The sequence below is a fragment of the Lycorma delicatula genome, chromosome 4 (genome assembly GCF_047948215.1).
Source record: "Lycorma delicatula isolate Av1 chromosome 4, ASM4794821v1, whole genome shotgun sequence".
Classification (NCBI taxonomy): Eukaryota; Metazoa; Arthropoda; class Insecta; order Hemiptera; family Fulgoridae; genus Lycorma; species Lycorma delicatula.
In genome coordinates, this window is record NC_134458.1 from 98,289,627 (window position 1) to 98,307,801 (window position 18,175).

General features: G+C 27.7%; 1 protein-coding gene across 1 annotated transcript in view; it reads left to right on the forward strand.

Moving 5' to 3' along the window:
- Positions 1-18,175, forward strand: part of LOC142323674 (chymotrypsin-like protease CTRL-1) — a 57,791-nt gene that overhangs the window by 12,016 nt on the left and 27,600 nt on the right. Inside the window, exon 3 of the mRNA XM_075363754.1 lies at positions 14,889-14,974. Coding sequence (XP_075219869.1) covers positions 14,889-14,974 — 86 coding nt within the window. The remainder of the gene's footprint in view (positions 1-14,888; positions 14,975-18,175) is intronic.

The following is an 18,175-nucleotide window of genomic DNA, read 5'->3' on the forward strand; positions in this document are numbered from 1 at the left end:
TGTTATACTGCGAAATTTGACTTAGTAAATGTTTTCAGAAAGTTTGATAACGGAGACGCCATGAAGAAACATGAAAAGATTTTCTTACCGCTAATTATCAAACACTAGTTTTTCTTTGCTTGCTGATGAATCAGTGTTCACCGATAATCGTACGCAAATTTCCATCGCTAATTTGTTACGTATAATAAAATGTTATATTTAGCGTTGATTAACTAAACACCCTAATGACCTACATTTTTAGTGTAACTGTCATATAATTACAAAAGTGGAAAATAGATAAACCTATATAAGTGATACTTTTGACATCATTATTTATTTATCTGTTTGTTATATTGTTACTTATTTTCTTCATGATATAAAAATTAATATGAAAATAATAACATACATTTGCATCAAAATAAGTAATATCCATTTCATTAAATTCATACGTATGTCTTACCACTGCAGTAAAATCCAATAAATTACATATACTTATTCATACATTATACGAGCGGTAACGTTGTTCTAACATTTTTTGTTTTTTTGTTTTTTTTTTTAAGTTGAAACACTAGAAATTGTTTTTCCACCTATTCATTTTCAATAATCATTATTTTGTGTATTTTAATAAAATTAATCTTTTAAGCCTATAATTACAACATAATATTACAAACGAAACCAACACCAATATTCGGTAGGTGTGTTATTTCAAGTAATACTATTATGCGTCAGTTAAGAAAACTGGTTTTAAAATTAAAAACTTTTAAAGTATTAAAATAATCATTATAAAGTTTTAGAATAACAAATTTTATAATTATTTTGTTTCTAACATAATTAAGCTTACTTCCGCAATACAACTGAAATTTTGATCCTTACACATATTCATATAATTTAAAATTTACCCGTATTTTATGAAACGCCTACGGCTGAATCTTCAGGTTTTTTCTCAGTTTTTATATAATTAAAATACATTTTTTTAAATTGTTAAACAAATGGTGTTTCCATATCATAGGTAGTTATTTTTAAAGTGCCGGCACCGGGTTACATAACAATCTCGTCTTTGCTTTTAATAAAATTCTATTTCAAATACCCCACAGAATTTAGAAATTTTAATGACCTAATTATGCAATATTTTGAGTATAATTACGAAATTACGAAAGGGTCCTATTTGAACCTTTGGATCAAATTACGTTCTTAATCTTGACTTACCATCAAAGTTATAGAAAGAAAATCAAAATTATTAAAACATTTTAGGCCCCTTGATTGAAAGTTACTTTATATAATATTTTTAATAAAAACTACGTTTTAAAAAACAGATAAAGTATCAGAAATTATAAAAATAAAAAATGTTTAATGTTAAGTCGGGTCCCATGGAACCCCCTTTTTTTAAATAGGTACTCATGTCGTCTACATTAATAATAGATAAATCTGGATTTTCAATTTTAAAAATTAAGTTAAAAAAAATGTTATTTTAAATACGGATTCTATTCGGTTACCTTTTTTTTGGAGTTTAAAGGTTTATTTATTGGAGTAATTATTATTTACTCTAATAAGTTAACCCGATTTGGTGCAATGTTATTCAACAAGGCTAAAAAAAAAAAAAAAATTATAATTTACTAAAAAAATATGATATCTTGTCTGATGGGGTCGAAGACAGGCTAAAACAGGAATATATATATATATATATAAAATTAATAATTAAAAAATCCACTTACCAACAATTATACGTTGAAATAATTGAGTATAAAATATATACGTTGAAGCGCTTTCAGAATAAAATTCTATCATCAGGAACTTAAAAAATGTATGTTATAACCTTAATAAAACTAAAACGTTGTCACGTACGTAAACTTGTTTATGTAACATAATATACGATACGTAATATAACAGTGGTCGTCATATGTTTAAAATTATGTCGACTTAACGTCCTTTCATTATGAATGTCTCCACCGAAACATATGACGTCCACTGTTATATTATATTACGTTACATAAACAAATTTACACGACGAAGTTTTAGTTTTATTAAGATTATAACATACATTTTTTAAGTTCCTGATGATGGAATTTTATACTGAAAGCGCTTGAACACGTATACAAAAGAATTGTAAATAAGTGGGGTTTTTAATTATTAATTATATAATCATACCAACGGGCCATGATAAAATTAATATATATATATATATATATATATATATATATATATAGAGAGAGAGAGAGAGAGAGAGAGAGAGGGTGAGTGAGTGAGAGAGAACCAACCAAATATTTTTGCCAAATTTCAACTTTTTTTATCAATGGATTTTCGAGATATGAGACAAAAACTGTTTATAAATTTTCGTAAAGTTTTCCCGAGCACTTAACAAAAACTCAAAATAGCGAAAACTACTGTTCCACTCGTTTTTAATTTTATCCAAAATTTAATGCCATCACTACCCATAATACAGGCCAACACAATTACTTACGTATATAGATCTTCCGATTACGATCATAGATCTTCTTTTTATACCTTTTTGGGGATTTTTTTTTGGGAGGGGCGGTACTAAGATATTCTTTAAACGTTGACATTTGCAAAATCCCGATAACAAAAATGTTGGCGATCGCATACTTTTTCTTTATAGCTATGCTGCTGCCCCAGCAATTGTAGGAAAAGTAAAAATAATAATTTTTAAAAAAGTATCTTATCTACTAATTACGTATCTATTAATAAAATAATTTTTTATTACTGTTAGACGTATAGATAGTATTAGAATATGTATTTTTATAAATGTATATGTGTACGATGACATAAGACCGAAACAAGATTTTAAAAATACCTTTTTCATTTTTCGGAATTTTTTTTTACTGAGATTACAGTATAGACGTTTCATAAGATACGGGAAATCAACGTTATTTTGCAGAATCGGTTTTTATAATAACTATCTTAAACAGCTTCTAAATACTTTTTTCCAAGAGAAAGTTGTTAATTTCGACGTAGTTGCATATTTACAAATATATATGCTACAACTGATTTTTACACCTACCTGTTTAGTAAATTCTCTAAGATATGCACATTTTTATGTATAATTGAGTGTTTTATTTGTTTATCACAATACTTAAGAAACGGCAGAATAAAATTATAAACTTATAACAACTGTGAACATTCATATTTTCCGTCACTCATTTCATTGGATATTCCATGATAATTACAGGAGTGAATAGCACTTATTAGGGAGTTACAGGAAGTATAAACCGGTTAGTGTAAATACATTTCTTGTAGTCAGTTAAGGGTATGATAACGGATTTCAACTTTCTCGGACAATCATCGGTACATCTGAGCTAGTTCATTGTATTATCGGTTATGACGTAATTATTATAATTATTAATCTTTTGTTTTCAAATGATAAATCGTCCTAGAAATGAAATAAGCTCAAAAGCAATAATTAAAAAGGAAATTATACATTACGTCAAAAAAACCGGATATAACAGTTCTTTGAGTTTTATTGTAAATCATTACTCTTAATACATATTTTTATTATTTTTTTATTTTTTAGCACCTTCTTTTAATGCAAAATTTATAATTCCTTATAATCTTGGTAACATCGTAATACTCGTACTCCATCTGGCATTCCAGTTCATACGATTAGTTTAAAATTAGTTATTAAAGTAAAAACTTAAAATTTCTTATTATGAAATCGCATTCCATTATGACCCATCCGAAGCTATTAACTGGGCTTCAATAAAGTCTACTCTTTTCGGTGTTGTCGGGTAATCAATCATTTTACTAGTTTGGGGCATTTCACTTCACCGTTAAAATATTTTTAGGAGCTTTATATCCCCGTTTCAATAGATTTTCATTATTTTATTTTAATATCGTTTAAAATGAATTTTTCCTTCAGCAATTAATTCATATTTCTTCTAACTCATTCCTTGTATATCCAAAATAATACATCATTAAAGAACTTTAACATATATATATTTTTTATTCATTATACTGTTAACTTCGTTTTCATTTTTTTCCTTTCTACACAAATTAAAAAACACGGGGACCGGTTATACACTGATCTCACTGTTTTCTTTACACTGCAGCTTGCTTCAAAACTACAGCAAATAGTACTCTGTAATTCAGGAAAGCGGGAAATGTGAAAATTAAATACTTATGAAAAAACCATATTAAATAAATTTATTTATAATATTTAAATAGAAAACAAAGCATTCCATGTATGAATACAAACACAAAATTTATTTTTTGAAGATCACATCTAGCAGGTGAGCTCCGTCTCTGCTTAGACATAATGTAGTCTCATAGTGGAACTGTATATAGTTCGACGCAACCATGGTTTCAAAAGGAATTTCAGGAACAGCTGTTTTTAGTTCTTCTGTCGTAGCAGGTTGACTGCTATACACTTTGTTTTTAAGGCGACCCCCGCAAGAAGAAATCGCACACCGACAAACCCGGGAGGCCATGAAATATCATAATTTCTCAAAACTATACAATTGCCAAATAATTGGCGTATAGCCGCCAATATATAATATCCACAGAGATATTCGATCTCTGTGGATGATGTCGATCCATCTACTTAAAACCAAGCGTTGTCAATAATTTGTAGAAGTGTCTGTAGTCTTTGAACACAAAGTTTTTCAACACCCCAAAGTATCGATCTGATTTGACTGTAGTCATGAGGCAATCCTCGTTTTCAAAAAAAAAAAATAAGGGCCTATTATGCTATAAGGTGACATAGCACATCACACGGTAATCACATTGCTGTACGGGCGCTAGTGTAGCTGGTAGGATTCTCTTGTGTTCAAAAACAAAAATTCTGTTTGTTAACAAATCCGTTGAAGTGGAAATGGGGATTGTCTGATATTCACAATTTTTTAACAAAGTCACAATTAGTTAACAAAGATTAACGAGGTTATCCTCGTTTATCTTGACAATTTTTCGTTCACAGAACTGATGACGTATTTAGTGATCTTCTGGTTTCTGTTACTAGACGATCTGCATCTTGTGCGGATGATAAAGTCCTGCAACAATATTCTCCGAACACTAAGTATACAACTGTTAAGACACTGCATGACTACCGATGGAACGGTGTAGGCTTTTTATGACAGTAGCTCGATATTGTCTGTTGTACGAACGGTCCACACACCGTCTAGAGATTTCTTTTCTGTTGCTGAACCTGTTTCCTCAAAATTACGTTCCCATGTTCATGTGCTGACAATACATAATCATGGCGTCCTAAATTAAATTGCGGCGGAATTCTCTACGCGCACTGTCGTTATTTTTATAAAAAACTTTGTTGGCAAAATCACGCTACGCACCAATCTAAGTATTCATGATATGCAAATGGCAAGATGGCGTGAACTGACTTCTATAAAGTTATTCACTGACACTCGCCCACGGCTACCAACACAAATTTCAAAAATGTCCGTTTCCTTGAATCACTCTGTATAAAGCAATTTAGACAAAAAAGTGATTTTTTATTGTATTAATTGTGGAGTAATTTTTCGAGTACACTTAAAATATATAAAAGTTGTTATATCGTACATGAGCATAATGGTTTCGCAAACAAGGTTAAACCTTGGAGACGCTAGTCTTGAAAATTTAATATTTTTAAGAAATAAATACAATACTTTATCATTCAAATTTCCTTATTAATTTTATATCAGCTGATTCCTATTTATAAATTACTTAGAAAAAAGTAATTCCTTTTTGTTGTAGAAATATATATATATATATATATATATATTTTTTTTTTTTTTTTTTTAATGTAGATAATTTAAAATCATAAAATATTTTTGCATTCTACTTATGATCGTTGTTTCCAGTTATTGAGCAAACACTTTTAACAGTAAAGTAAATAAGTAATTAAAACATATAAAAAAATGTTAAACAAAATATACTAAAGTTAGTGAAATTACAAAGACTTCTTGCCTGGTCTTACCAGAACTAAAGGTTTCTTCTAAAGATTTTTCTGAACTTCTAATGGTGATATTCTTGTATCTGGATGTTTTCATAAAAGTTTTAATTCAAACTGCTGAATGTAGAAATTTAAAGCTTGGTATAAAAGTACTACCATTTTCCTCATATAAGAATATTAAAATCCTCATACCGGAATTTTAAAATATTCATTTGTTTAGAAGACATTTAATTTTTTTTTTAAATTATTGATTTTTATTGAAAATATATTGTATTAATCAAAAATATCTAAAACTATAATTTGTAATGTACCAAAATTGTAATTATTTGAAATTTTCATGCTGCCATGAAAGTATTGCTGAGGGGATCTAGAGCCCTGTTTGGATTTCTCTTGTATTCTGTTTTTTTTTTTTTATAACTTAGGTTTTTGTTGTTGTTTTTGTCCTTTGTTTTGTTTCAATATTACTGTGTTGTTATTGTTCCGTGTGATATTTTTATGTTTCGTGTTGTGTGTTGAACTCACTTTTACTTTCCATGGGTAGGTAGTTCAATTCCTTTGTTTCGTTGAGTCCTTTCAGTCTTACTTAAAACTCGGTAAGATGCGTTTTGTTTTTAGTTCATTAAATAGTAGTACACCGATGGGTATGTCACTCGTGATATTAGCATCGGTGACATCCTGGTCGAGGCGAACTGAAATTTGTCAAAAGCCGAGGTTTCGAAGATGACCTCCGGTAAAGACCATAAGAGCTAGGAACAGAGGGAACGGAGGGTGTCTTCCCTTACGGAGTTCAGGATGTAACTAATAAAAATCCTTACTGACCGGTAATTCTTTTATTAGCCGACTATCATATCTGGTGTGTGCCGAAAAATAGTACAGTACAGTGAAATCTCCTTATTCACGCTTCCCATATCGCGATGCAATATTTTGCGATGTCTTTTCTACATTCGCGGCTAAAATTTTCCGTATTCGCGTACATTACATTATGTAGTGACATTCAAAATAAAAATATTAAAAAATTGAATGGCGCAGGTAGAGTATGAACTTGAAGAGGTAGAAGATACGATCTCTGGAAAACAATTAAATGTCAAAACGCTTACCGAAGGCATTAAACTATCCCATGATCTTATCCAGGTTTTTATAGATGTTGATCCATCTTTGAATAGAAGCTTAATCTTTAAGCGCAAAATTGAAGATGCTATGCAAAAATACACAGAACTTCACACGGATTTAAAACCAAGAGCGAGACAAGAAAAAATTACTATTTTTTCTAAATGAAATCCAAAATACTGTAGGTTAGTTTTGTAAATTTCTTTACAGTAATTTTAGTTTTAGTGTACGAAGTACTGTAGTGCTGTTTTCTTGACTTTATAAGGCAATTACCGAATAAGATTTGAACATGTAATATCGTTTTCTAATACAGTATATACTGTACGTACTGTAGTGAGTTTTTAAATCAAACAGTTCGGTAAGTGCTTACGAGTAAATTAAAAAATATACTGTATTTTGTTAAATATTTTTTGTGTAGTGTTCCTATATGTTTTGTGTAGTGTTACTGCACTAAATCAGTGCTTATAATTAATGTTGGCGTCTGTATTTCATCAATAACGTCGTCCTAAGTAAGCATGATTTTTTTCATTTTACATAGAACCTAACCATTCTTCCTTAAACGAGTATTGGTTCCGTTCTATATTCGCGGTTTTCTGTATTCGCGGTATTTTTACGGTCTCTAACCCCCGCGAATAAGGAGATTTTACTGTACTGAAATACCACAATCAAAATTTCTTTTTTTTATCGAAAATTTTTTAAAAATTATAATCCAAAAACTTAAGTACTGAATACTTGAACATGAACTTTATGAAATGAAATTTTTTTACAAATAAAAATAATATTATTTTTTTAATTATGAAAGCTATTTATAATAATGAATAGATTGTTTGAATTTATTCTTCTAAATTGAATTATTATTTTTTATGGATAAATAGTTAGTGTTAACCTCTTTATTAAGTTGTTTTCAATTTTTTTGTTCGTTCTTAAATAAGTTTTTGACCAAAAAATAAACTTATTAATTTTATATTTTTATAATAAATGCTCCATAGAGTTAATTTACTCATTTTTATGTGTAGCCATGTTACTTGCAATAATATGATGAGTTAAAGTAAAATAAACAATGAAATAGAGAATGAAGATCAATGAAATTCATATATACATATGTTTTATTTTATATTCCTTCATAGATTTAGTGATAATTCCTTTGATTGGCCAAACAAATAAATTAAGAAAATAATTATTATTCAGAAGCCTGCTAAATATACTAAATAACAGCAAAAACACATATTTTTCTTATTCAAAAGAAAGATTTTCCAGTGTAGTGGATGAGATGTACTTAAAAAATATATTTACATAGTTTTTTTTTAACAATATTTTCTTGCTTTTTGGTTTACAATATTTAACTACTAAAGTTGATCTTGTGTACTCCCATTCGCATACGATAACTTGCATACAAGATAATATATATAATTTTTTTAAACATGTTGTCTAGTGTGTTATTATTAATAAAGACCACTTATGGACCAAAGTAGCCAAAATAGCAAATTTAATATAAATTTACCAATTTATAAAAACTCTTTATAATCCGTTGATTCAAAATCAGTAACTGTTCTATTGAATCTCTGTTTTTGCATGTAATTATGGTAATCTATTATCTAACAGTATTTTATAACTGATGAAAAGCTTTATAAAGTTGGTAAATTTATATTAAGATTGCTATTTTGGTGTATTCATTGGTGATTTTTTGTTAATAATTAAATAAAATAACTGTATTCATGAACTGTATATTAGTAATTACATTATTAAAGACTCTATACATGATTTTTCATTAGCTGAATCTGAATTTTTTTGGCTACTGATCCATAGTACAAGTAGAACATGAAAAATTTAATAATCTAATCTCTACTCTCACATATCCAGGAGATATATTAACTGGTTTGTAGTTTGTTCACAGAACCTTCACTGAATACTATCACTCAAAAGACAAATCCAGCTATGAGTGTAATCATTCCTTTAGAAAGCCTAAACCTATTTATTCTTGGGTTGCTCTTTAAATGATGAAGGAAGACCAAGTTTTGTTATTGTATATAAATAAACTGATCAAAATAGAATCATTAATATCAGGGATCAGTAATGAGCGGCCCCAATCCTGTTATCTCCCTAGGGATTGTAGAAATATCTGTTGCCTGAAAAAGGCGTTGAGCTATTCTCTGAATTTGGGATTTTATGTGATGTCGCTGTTTTTCTGCAGTAGGCTGTCCTTTCTTACCATCTTATCTTTCCTTTAATCCCTTATTCTCTTTTTCTGTTTATCCTTTGTCCCCACTTTAGATTCTGTGAATGTAGGTCAGATCCTGCTATGACCATGCAGAACATACTTGGATTTAAAGCAACCTCAATGTGATCTGGAGGGATGTCATGTGGACCAATTTAGGAACTGTAATTCTGATCTATTAACTGTATAATAAGCCTAATAGCTAAAATGCTTCAAGTAATGGCCTTCTAATCCTTCCAAAAGAACACAATTGTCCATGGTACTCTCAGTATCCATAAAATTATATAAACAAATTAATAATTTTTTTTTAAAATATTAACACGTATAAAATTGTTATAGAGATTTTTAAACTAGGCTGGTTTATTAAAGATTTTAAAAGATTCAATATTGATAATAAAAACTGCAAAGAATAGCAAAAATAAGGCCACCTATTATTAAATTATATTGGCAATTTCTGAATTATGATATTTTATTAAGAGACAAATCTGCATTTACATCCGGATTTTACATTATATGGAAAACAAAGAGATTTACTAAAAAGAAACAAAAATTTATTGTCAACTGTTTTAAAACATTTAACACCAATTTTAAGGAAATATTGTGTTCTTGCTAATATATTATTTATAAAAGGAAATATTGTTTACATTATTTATATATATATATATATATATATATATATATATATATATATATATATATAGTATTACTGGGCATATATCAACTTTTGAAATTATGCATAAAAGAATATTGATTTACTGTTAAAGAAAAGCAATCATCATGTCTTTGTTAACTTTATTTTATAATTATGTAATTTTAAATTCATTGTTAACCTTTGCATTTTAATGTAAATTCCAATTAACAACATAAATTTTTAAATTATTTTTTGAATTTTCAAAGATTTTTCTTTAACAGTTAATTATTCTTTTCATAATCATTAACCTGGTTAGTTGGGAGTGAAGTTTATCTTATCTGTGTTGCCAAAAATGGAGATGCATCTTGAAGTTGACCAAAATTGTGTTTTTTTGCAAAACTTTTAGTTACATCAACTGCTGTGGTCATTAACCACTAATAAATTCCAACAAAATACAGTAAAACTGCACACAACATTTTTTAGCTTTGGTAGTCAAAGTAAACTGACTGTTATTAATATTACTAAGCAATACTTCAGTGATTGGCATTTTATTTTACTTCACATCCTTCAATTTTCAGGAACCTGTACCCATTTGATGTTGAGAAACCATCAGGATTTAAGGAATACAGTGTACTGTCTTATTCAGAACCCGTGATCTGTTATTATTTGTTAATAATGTTTATGGGAAGAAAATATAATTTTTTAGGTTATGAAAATGATATACTTATTCATACTAATCTTTACACAAAGTATTAAAAATATTGCTATAAATAAAAATAATTTTTTATACAAATATACTTCATACGTAAACTTTTTAATCATACCTTTGTAACAAATCTAAACAACTAAACTTATAATAGAAAGTGAAAGCCAAAGACTTGTTAAAAAAATTGATAAAATACAATTAAAATGAACTAAACAACTGTAAAATCTATTTGTATTCATCAACAGGGGTCACTAAAGGGCAGTAGGAAAGGAGGATTATCGCTTCCTCCTATCAAATAGCTTGGTGATCTGGTAGGTAATGTATGTGAATGATTTTATGAACACTTCCAATCAGTTTATGAACATAAACACAATTTTTTGTATTATTTAATTTTTTGAACAGCAATTTTATATTATACAAATGACAAGACAATGATGTTTACAAATTTAATGCAATTACAATTACTATTCACGTCTAATCAAACTAACATTACAAAAACAGCAACAACAAAAGCATAACATTTAATTAAATCTTCAGTTGACATGACAGGTGCTCGTGCCCGCTACAACATAAGTTTATTTTTATTCATACTGTTTATATCTCCATGGTCTTGATCATTGGGTCTTGCAATTTCCTTGTACAATTTGACAAACTGAAATGTTACTGTGCAGAAAATAATTGGTGGAAAATTTTGTGATTTATTTAAATGTATACTTTAATGCAACAAATGTTTATAATAAATATTTAAATATAAATGTAATAAAAAATAGCATGATTTTTTTTTATTATACTCATAAGTTGTTTTTTAACATTTCAACAAAAATGGAATCAGAACTGTGGTGAAAGGTGAGAAGATTTGTAAACAAAAATACAACTTCATTAAGTAACTAACATAACTTATAAATTTCTGAATTACTAATAACATGTATACATAAACATTTAATTTCTAAATTTTACATTCATTTTGTGCAGTGAAGCAGAATTAAATGTCTATAAAATGATCAATTGTTACTACTTTATTTCAAAATACTGGAACTTTTTCTTTCATAGAACCTCTCAAAGCTAATTAACATCATTTTCTTCTGTAGAGTTTTCAGGTTATGACACCCTTCTATAAGTAATTATACACCTGTAAGTAAATAACTGAATTAATTTATGTTGTGTTTATTCATTTAATACATTGTTTTGGCCAGATTTTGTGTGTTTGTAACTTTCATATTGTTAAAGTGTGTTGAAATCTTGATTTTTATTTGCTCTATGTAAATTCTACATATTGTCGTTCAGTTCATTGTATGTAGTTTGGTTTCCATGGATATAAAAGCAGGATAGCATCCACAATGAACACTCAGCTCACTTGAACAATATGAAATTTACAAACACGCAAAATTTGATGTGAATAACATATTAAACAAGCAAACACATCATAGATAAAATATATTGTTTGATTATATAACTAAGGGGTTTCCTAACATTTTTAAGATGAGTACTATTAACATTACTGCCACTGTTATTATAATATTTATCATCAATAATAAAATTGATCAAGGAGCTGCTAATTAACTTTGAAATATCCTATGAAAGTAAATGGGAGTATTTTGAAAGGAACTTGTACATAATTAATAACTTTAAAAAGTTATCATGTTTCATCAAGTTCTACAACAAATTATAAATCTGTTTCAACTTTTAGATTGATATAAAAGCAGTACAGAAAGTAAGAGTTACGTTTCTTCATCAAAATGATTGACAAGAACCATGATCATAATCTCATGATCAACTAAATGAGGCTATCATTTGCATGAAGATTTCCAATCTTACACTTGTAATCCTGGAGAAAATGAGTGAACAAAAACCAATTGGTGATACTGTATTTATACAAAATTAAATTGAATGAGATAAAATATACCTTAAGTTTCAGCTTATTATCTGTTGATAATAAGCTGTTGATAAAACACTTCCTCACCTTTGATATTACAGAAGAAATATTTTAAGTTGGCTATATATTTCAGTTGCACTTTGTCAACATCTTTTTCCCCTTTCTTAAGGAGTACATCTACAACCATCATTAACCACTAATCCAGCCAGTATCATGGAGGAAACTGCACCTAGAGTTATTTCACTTCCACGATCTATAGGGATTTGTTTCTTAAATCTGATTTTAAAAATTGGTATGTTTTCCTTCTCACAATCTTCTATTTCCAAAATACCACATACTGAAACACTCCTGAACTTCCTGAAACACTCCACAACTGAGTTGTAAAACCACCTGATTATGAAAGATTCAGTTTACAATCTTACTCAGGACCCAACATCTTTTGTTTGTCTTACCAGTATCATACAACCATCATATTGAGTTGTGATATACAACAGCTATATCACCAGTCTCTTCTATTGATTCAATGTGATGAATCGTTGATTATGTTATAGTAAATACATGTATTACAGCATTACAGATTACAGCACATCATGTTTTTATTAATATAAAAACAGAAATGAAGCAAATATTTTTAAAAAAATTACTATTTATTAAATGTCTTTTTTTGCTGGAATTTTGAAAACTGATAAGTAAACTTACTGCATGAATAGAACATCTGAATTTAATTCTTGACTTATTATAATAATACAAATTAAAATTTTTAACTTAATTTCAGAAGAATAAAATATATTTTAATCTAGGTATACTTATTATTACAATTTAATAGTTTATGTATGAAGCCTTTACTTAATGAAAATCCATCATATAAAAAACATATTTTGTTTTCATTTTCTTTTTTTTTTATTAGAATTTACATACAGAATTTTGGAAATAATTTTCCACATGAAGTCATTAGTGGTTTCTTTAATACAAACATTAATAGGTTTATCAAAATTCACTAAGCTGAAGTATTACATCTATGCACATAATCTCAGTAAATCATAGTAGAGCAAAAAAGCAACAATTCTATAAACTGTTCATAAAAAATCTACTGAACTAAATGGTCCTAATCCTAATTCAGCCAAAATAAATGTAAATGCACACTTTTTTAATTTAAATTTAAAACTTGTCCTTTTTTTTTTAGTAATTAGCTCCTATATGTATTTCCCAGTCTTTCAACTAGTCATTAATAATACAATTCATGATGGTCCATTTGAAAGAATTATTATAAAATCAATGTACTGGGAAAAATGAGAATATTTATCAAAACCAACAAGAAAATTAAAACAAAAAGCAACTGAAAATAATAATTTGTGTATTAAATAGTTTTAAATATTAACAAAAGGTATTACAAAAATGAGAAAACCAGTTAAATTTGGATTATGGAGATTATTGCACCTTACCTAATTAAAACCAACTTATTTCTTTATGCTAAGAGGTATCAGTTATTATGATCGGTACCCATTAATAAATTTCAACATCATCCAGTATTGTTTAACCAGTGATATGGTTTTATTTATTGAAATATTGTATGATATCTTTCAAAAATCTGGTACTTCTGGGTTAACTCGGAGCTACTCGATTTTCACTGTTTTCTGTTGGTATATTTTATGTTAATTATTGTATTTAGTTTAAATGTCACTTTTGTTATTAATAAGTTGTATATAATTTGTATATTTAATGTTAATTAGACAAGGTTAGTGAGCAAACTGAGCATTACGTTATGTTTGAAAATAACCTAACTTGTTTTAGATATCACTTCAAAAGTGATATTTGAACTAAATACAATAATTATATAACACTACTTCTTCAGCACAGAAGTAATTAATGTAATAAATAAGAAACATTTTAAAAATTGAATGGCCCTTTAATTCAGAAGTACCAAAAACCCTATTCTAAAACACATTAGAGTAGTAAAGCAATCAGTTTTTATACCAAAAAGCAGTAGCAAGTTATTTTCATCAGTATTATCATTTTATTATCTTAATATCATTCCTGAGCATATCAGTAGTGGTTTCAAGAAGTAACTTGTAAAGGGAATTATATACTAAACCTAAATAAGGTAAATCAGGAAAACTACTTTTTATCAGATGTTACAAGAAATATATACATTTCATTAGTTGGAAAATATTACGAAGTAAAAAAAAGTGTGTGATTTTTTTATGGTAAATCTATTCTTTAAACAACCACATTTCAGTAACTGGAGGATAGAATTAATAACTCATAAAATAATTTATCATGTTTATTTAGTTATACAGTTTTCTCTCTTCCATCTCTTACACAGCCATTTTATAAAATATATTTTTTATTATATATATATTTTTTTTAACATGGTATTCTGTTATAAAATTATAGAATAAATTAAGTTACATGAACATCCATCATGTAAGTGATTTCATCAGTTCGCTATACTCATGGATAATTATAATGTTAATGATTTTATAGGTTGTGGTGTCCCAGTAGCAAAGCAAGGTGCACAACGAAGGATAGTTGGAGGAGATGAAGCTGGTTTTGGAAGCTTCCCATGGCAGGTAAACTCATTATAGTAATAAGGATATTACTATAATTTAATTATCCTTATTGTTTTATTTTCTACATACTTTCATTCTGTAAGTTTCTCCCATCTAATAATGTATTTTTTATTATTCTCCATCTAGATAGATATATTGTATAAAAGCATGCAACAACGTCAAATTGAATTTTATTCACCATTTTTAATTTGTACAACAGACAGTATTATCTTTATTTTATTTTAAACTTTGTACACTATTCTTTAAATTGTATTTTATCAGAAAAGTGAAAAAACATTTAATATTTGGGCTGCTAGAGATGTTTTTTGTTAAGATAAATTCCTCTGCAGTAGCATTGACATAGCCATGACAGTAGGAGCATTTTTCACAACGTAACTTTGATATCCTTTCACCTAATACCTAATAATGATGAGAAATTGTTTTGATAATGTACAGTTTTATTCTCAAATGAACTCTTCTTTATGACAGCACCAAATTCAAATTTATAAGAAAAATATATTTTTTTTTTTATTCTTAATTATTTGAAAAAGATTAGTTTCAAATTCATAATTGAAAATAGAGCATATAGTAAATTGCAATTAGACAAAAAGGTAGCTGAACTAAAAAAAAAACCAAAAAATTTTACTGGTGATTTTTTATTTTGATGAAACCTTTTACTTTATCTTTTAAACATAATTAATTAAAACCTTACCTACTGAAAAAGTTTGCTAGTCAATTTTTTTTAACTCAAAAATTCGTTTCTTAAAATTTTGAAAATATTAAAAACAATTAAAAAATTCACAACATGGTTTGTGGGATTACTGGATCCAAAACTACTATTAATATTTTTAATTTAAAATGGCAGTTCCAGTATTGCGAACTAAAACAAAAAGAAACATCTGTTAAAAATAATATGAAATTGTTGTTATTGAATTTTTGAGGTTGATAGAATCAGATGTTAAAATTTTAGAATTCAAAAAGAGAGATTCTATATGGGCCTACCACAGCTTAAAAATTATTTAAATTTCCTTGCATAATATCGTATATTCATAGCCTTGTGTCACTGTAATATTTTATAATTTTTAATAACTTTATTTAACTTATAATCCCTTTTTACCACATAATCCATAACTTATAAAACTTTTTTTACCACATTGTATGATATCTGCATTATTTGCTTCGAAACAATGAGTAGTTTGTTTGAAATTAAATTTATTTTAATTACTAGTATTTTTTTAATTAAGGTTATACTGATTGAAGATAACCTGATTATTACTAAATAATTATAAAATAGGTATTTATTTTTATCTTTTCTATCTAATATTTATCTTTTTTTCTATGTTATTGGTTAAAATAAACCTCTTTGGATGAAATCAATTCATGCGCTTTAAATGCTACTATTGTCCAGCAGGTTTTCATGTACTTCTTATTCTTTTTCACCTGTAATTACTTGATTTGGACATTTTTAATTAGTGTCCCTGCCTACAATCTTATGAGATGTACCAAGTTGGTACTTGATTGTTCATAGAAATTTTTATAAGAATCTCTAGATGGTGTTTCTTATTGAGGGCCTTGATATTCCCCTTAATTCAATTCCAGATGACCAAACAGACTTAAAAGCTGAAATGTAGAGTAAAGGTTTATTATTCAGTGTAAGTGTAGATTTACGCCTGACTAAACAGAAAGTGTAAATTTAATTTTAAAAACATCTAAACCATTTCACCTCCAATTCAGATTGCCCATCACAGACTTAATAAATGCAGCCCTCTTTTATAGATTGTGTAGATAAAATTTATCTCAAGAAAAATAAATACAGCATGAAACTAAAACCGATCAAAGAGATACAACAAAACTTTAAAGCGAGGATAAAAGTTTTCAGTCAAAGATTTTAAGAAATTTAAACTTAAGCTAATTGAACATTTGTCCCCTATTGTTTTTTAAAAATAAAATTTCTTCCTCACAATTAATAAAGTTTCCCAGTTATCTAATTCCTGTTTATCAGGTTCATTTTTTAAATCTTTAGTTTCTAGTAAACAAATTTGTAACCAGTTTCCAGGCAATACTGATTTATAGTCGATTATTCTGGTCTGCTATATTTATACTGATCCAAATGCTCCTTTATTCTTGTTTCAATCCTTCTTTTAGTTTTAACATAAACTCCATATTTATTTGTATTTTATTGAATTTACTGTTTTTATCCATGTAACATGGTTTAGTTTTCTTACAGAAAAAGGCTGAAAAGCAGAAATTTTAAATCGAGAACCCAAAATTATCCAATTTTTAAAGCGCTGGCATTTTCATTAAAAAAAATTGTTATTACTAGGCACTTGTAGCTTAAAACATTTACATCTACTTATACGTGTATACTATATGTGTATACACTCACAATTCTTTTTTAAGCAAAAACATGATAGCGAGAAGTGCAAAGCTATAACATCATGGCTATTAGCATGGCTTATATCGTCACCTTGGCATAAAAGTATTATTTAAATGGTTTTTAAAATAAACATCGAGATTTTTTATTTACTTCAGTAATTTTTATTATATTACGCCTTTGACATGATTTTAAACAAATCTTAGCAAAGAATATGAGATATAAGTAATGATATATAAAAAAATGTTAAATCTTTAAAACTTCTAAATGTGTTTTAAAAAGTTGTGGATACAACCGTTAAAATTTTGTATATAAGAATCATAATAATCTTTTTGTATAAAATAAATAAAAGTGTAATTACAATCTGACAAAGTACATGAAAAGTACACTTGAAAAATGAAAAATAGACAATTGCCTCTAAAATCTGTTATGTGGGTCATCTGAAATGCAGCTGTTTGCTACTTAACCAACACTTATGTGTGTGGGAACGGGCTTCAAAAATTCTTTTAGTCATAGGATTTGTTTCGAAAAATGGCAGTAGAAATGAAATTTAAAAAGATGCTTTTGTCCATCAGTGTGCAATGTGAAATTCTAAAATCAGATATTTAGTTTACATCTCGATGATCATCCTACATGGAATCACTTATACCCACAAAGCGTAAATAATTTGACTTAAGATGTGTATTTATATGTATACTCCCTGTCACAGCTTCGCCCATGCTATATGGTTACTTGCGTTTCCCATATCAGACAATTTTTTTTAATGTTTTTAGTCTAGTAACCAGAGGCTGGTGCTGCCAGTCACACATATAGTAATGGTAGCAGTGCTTGTGTTGGCGGAGCCACAG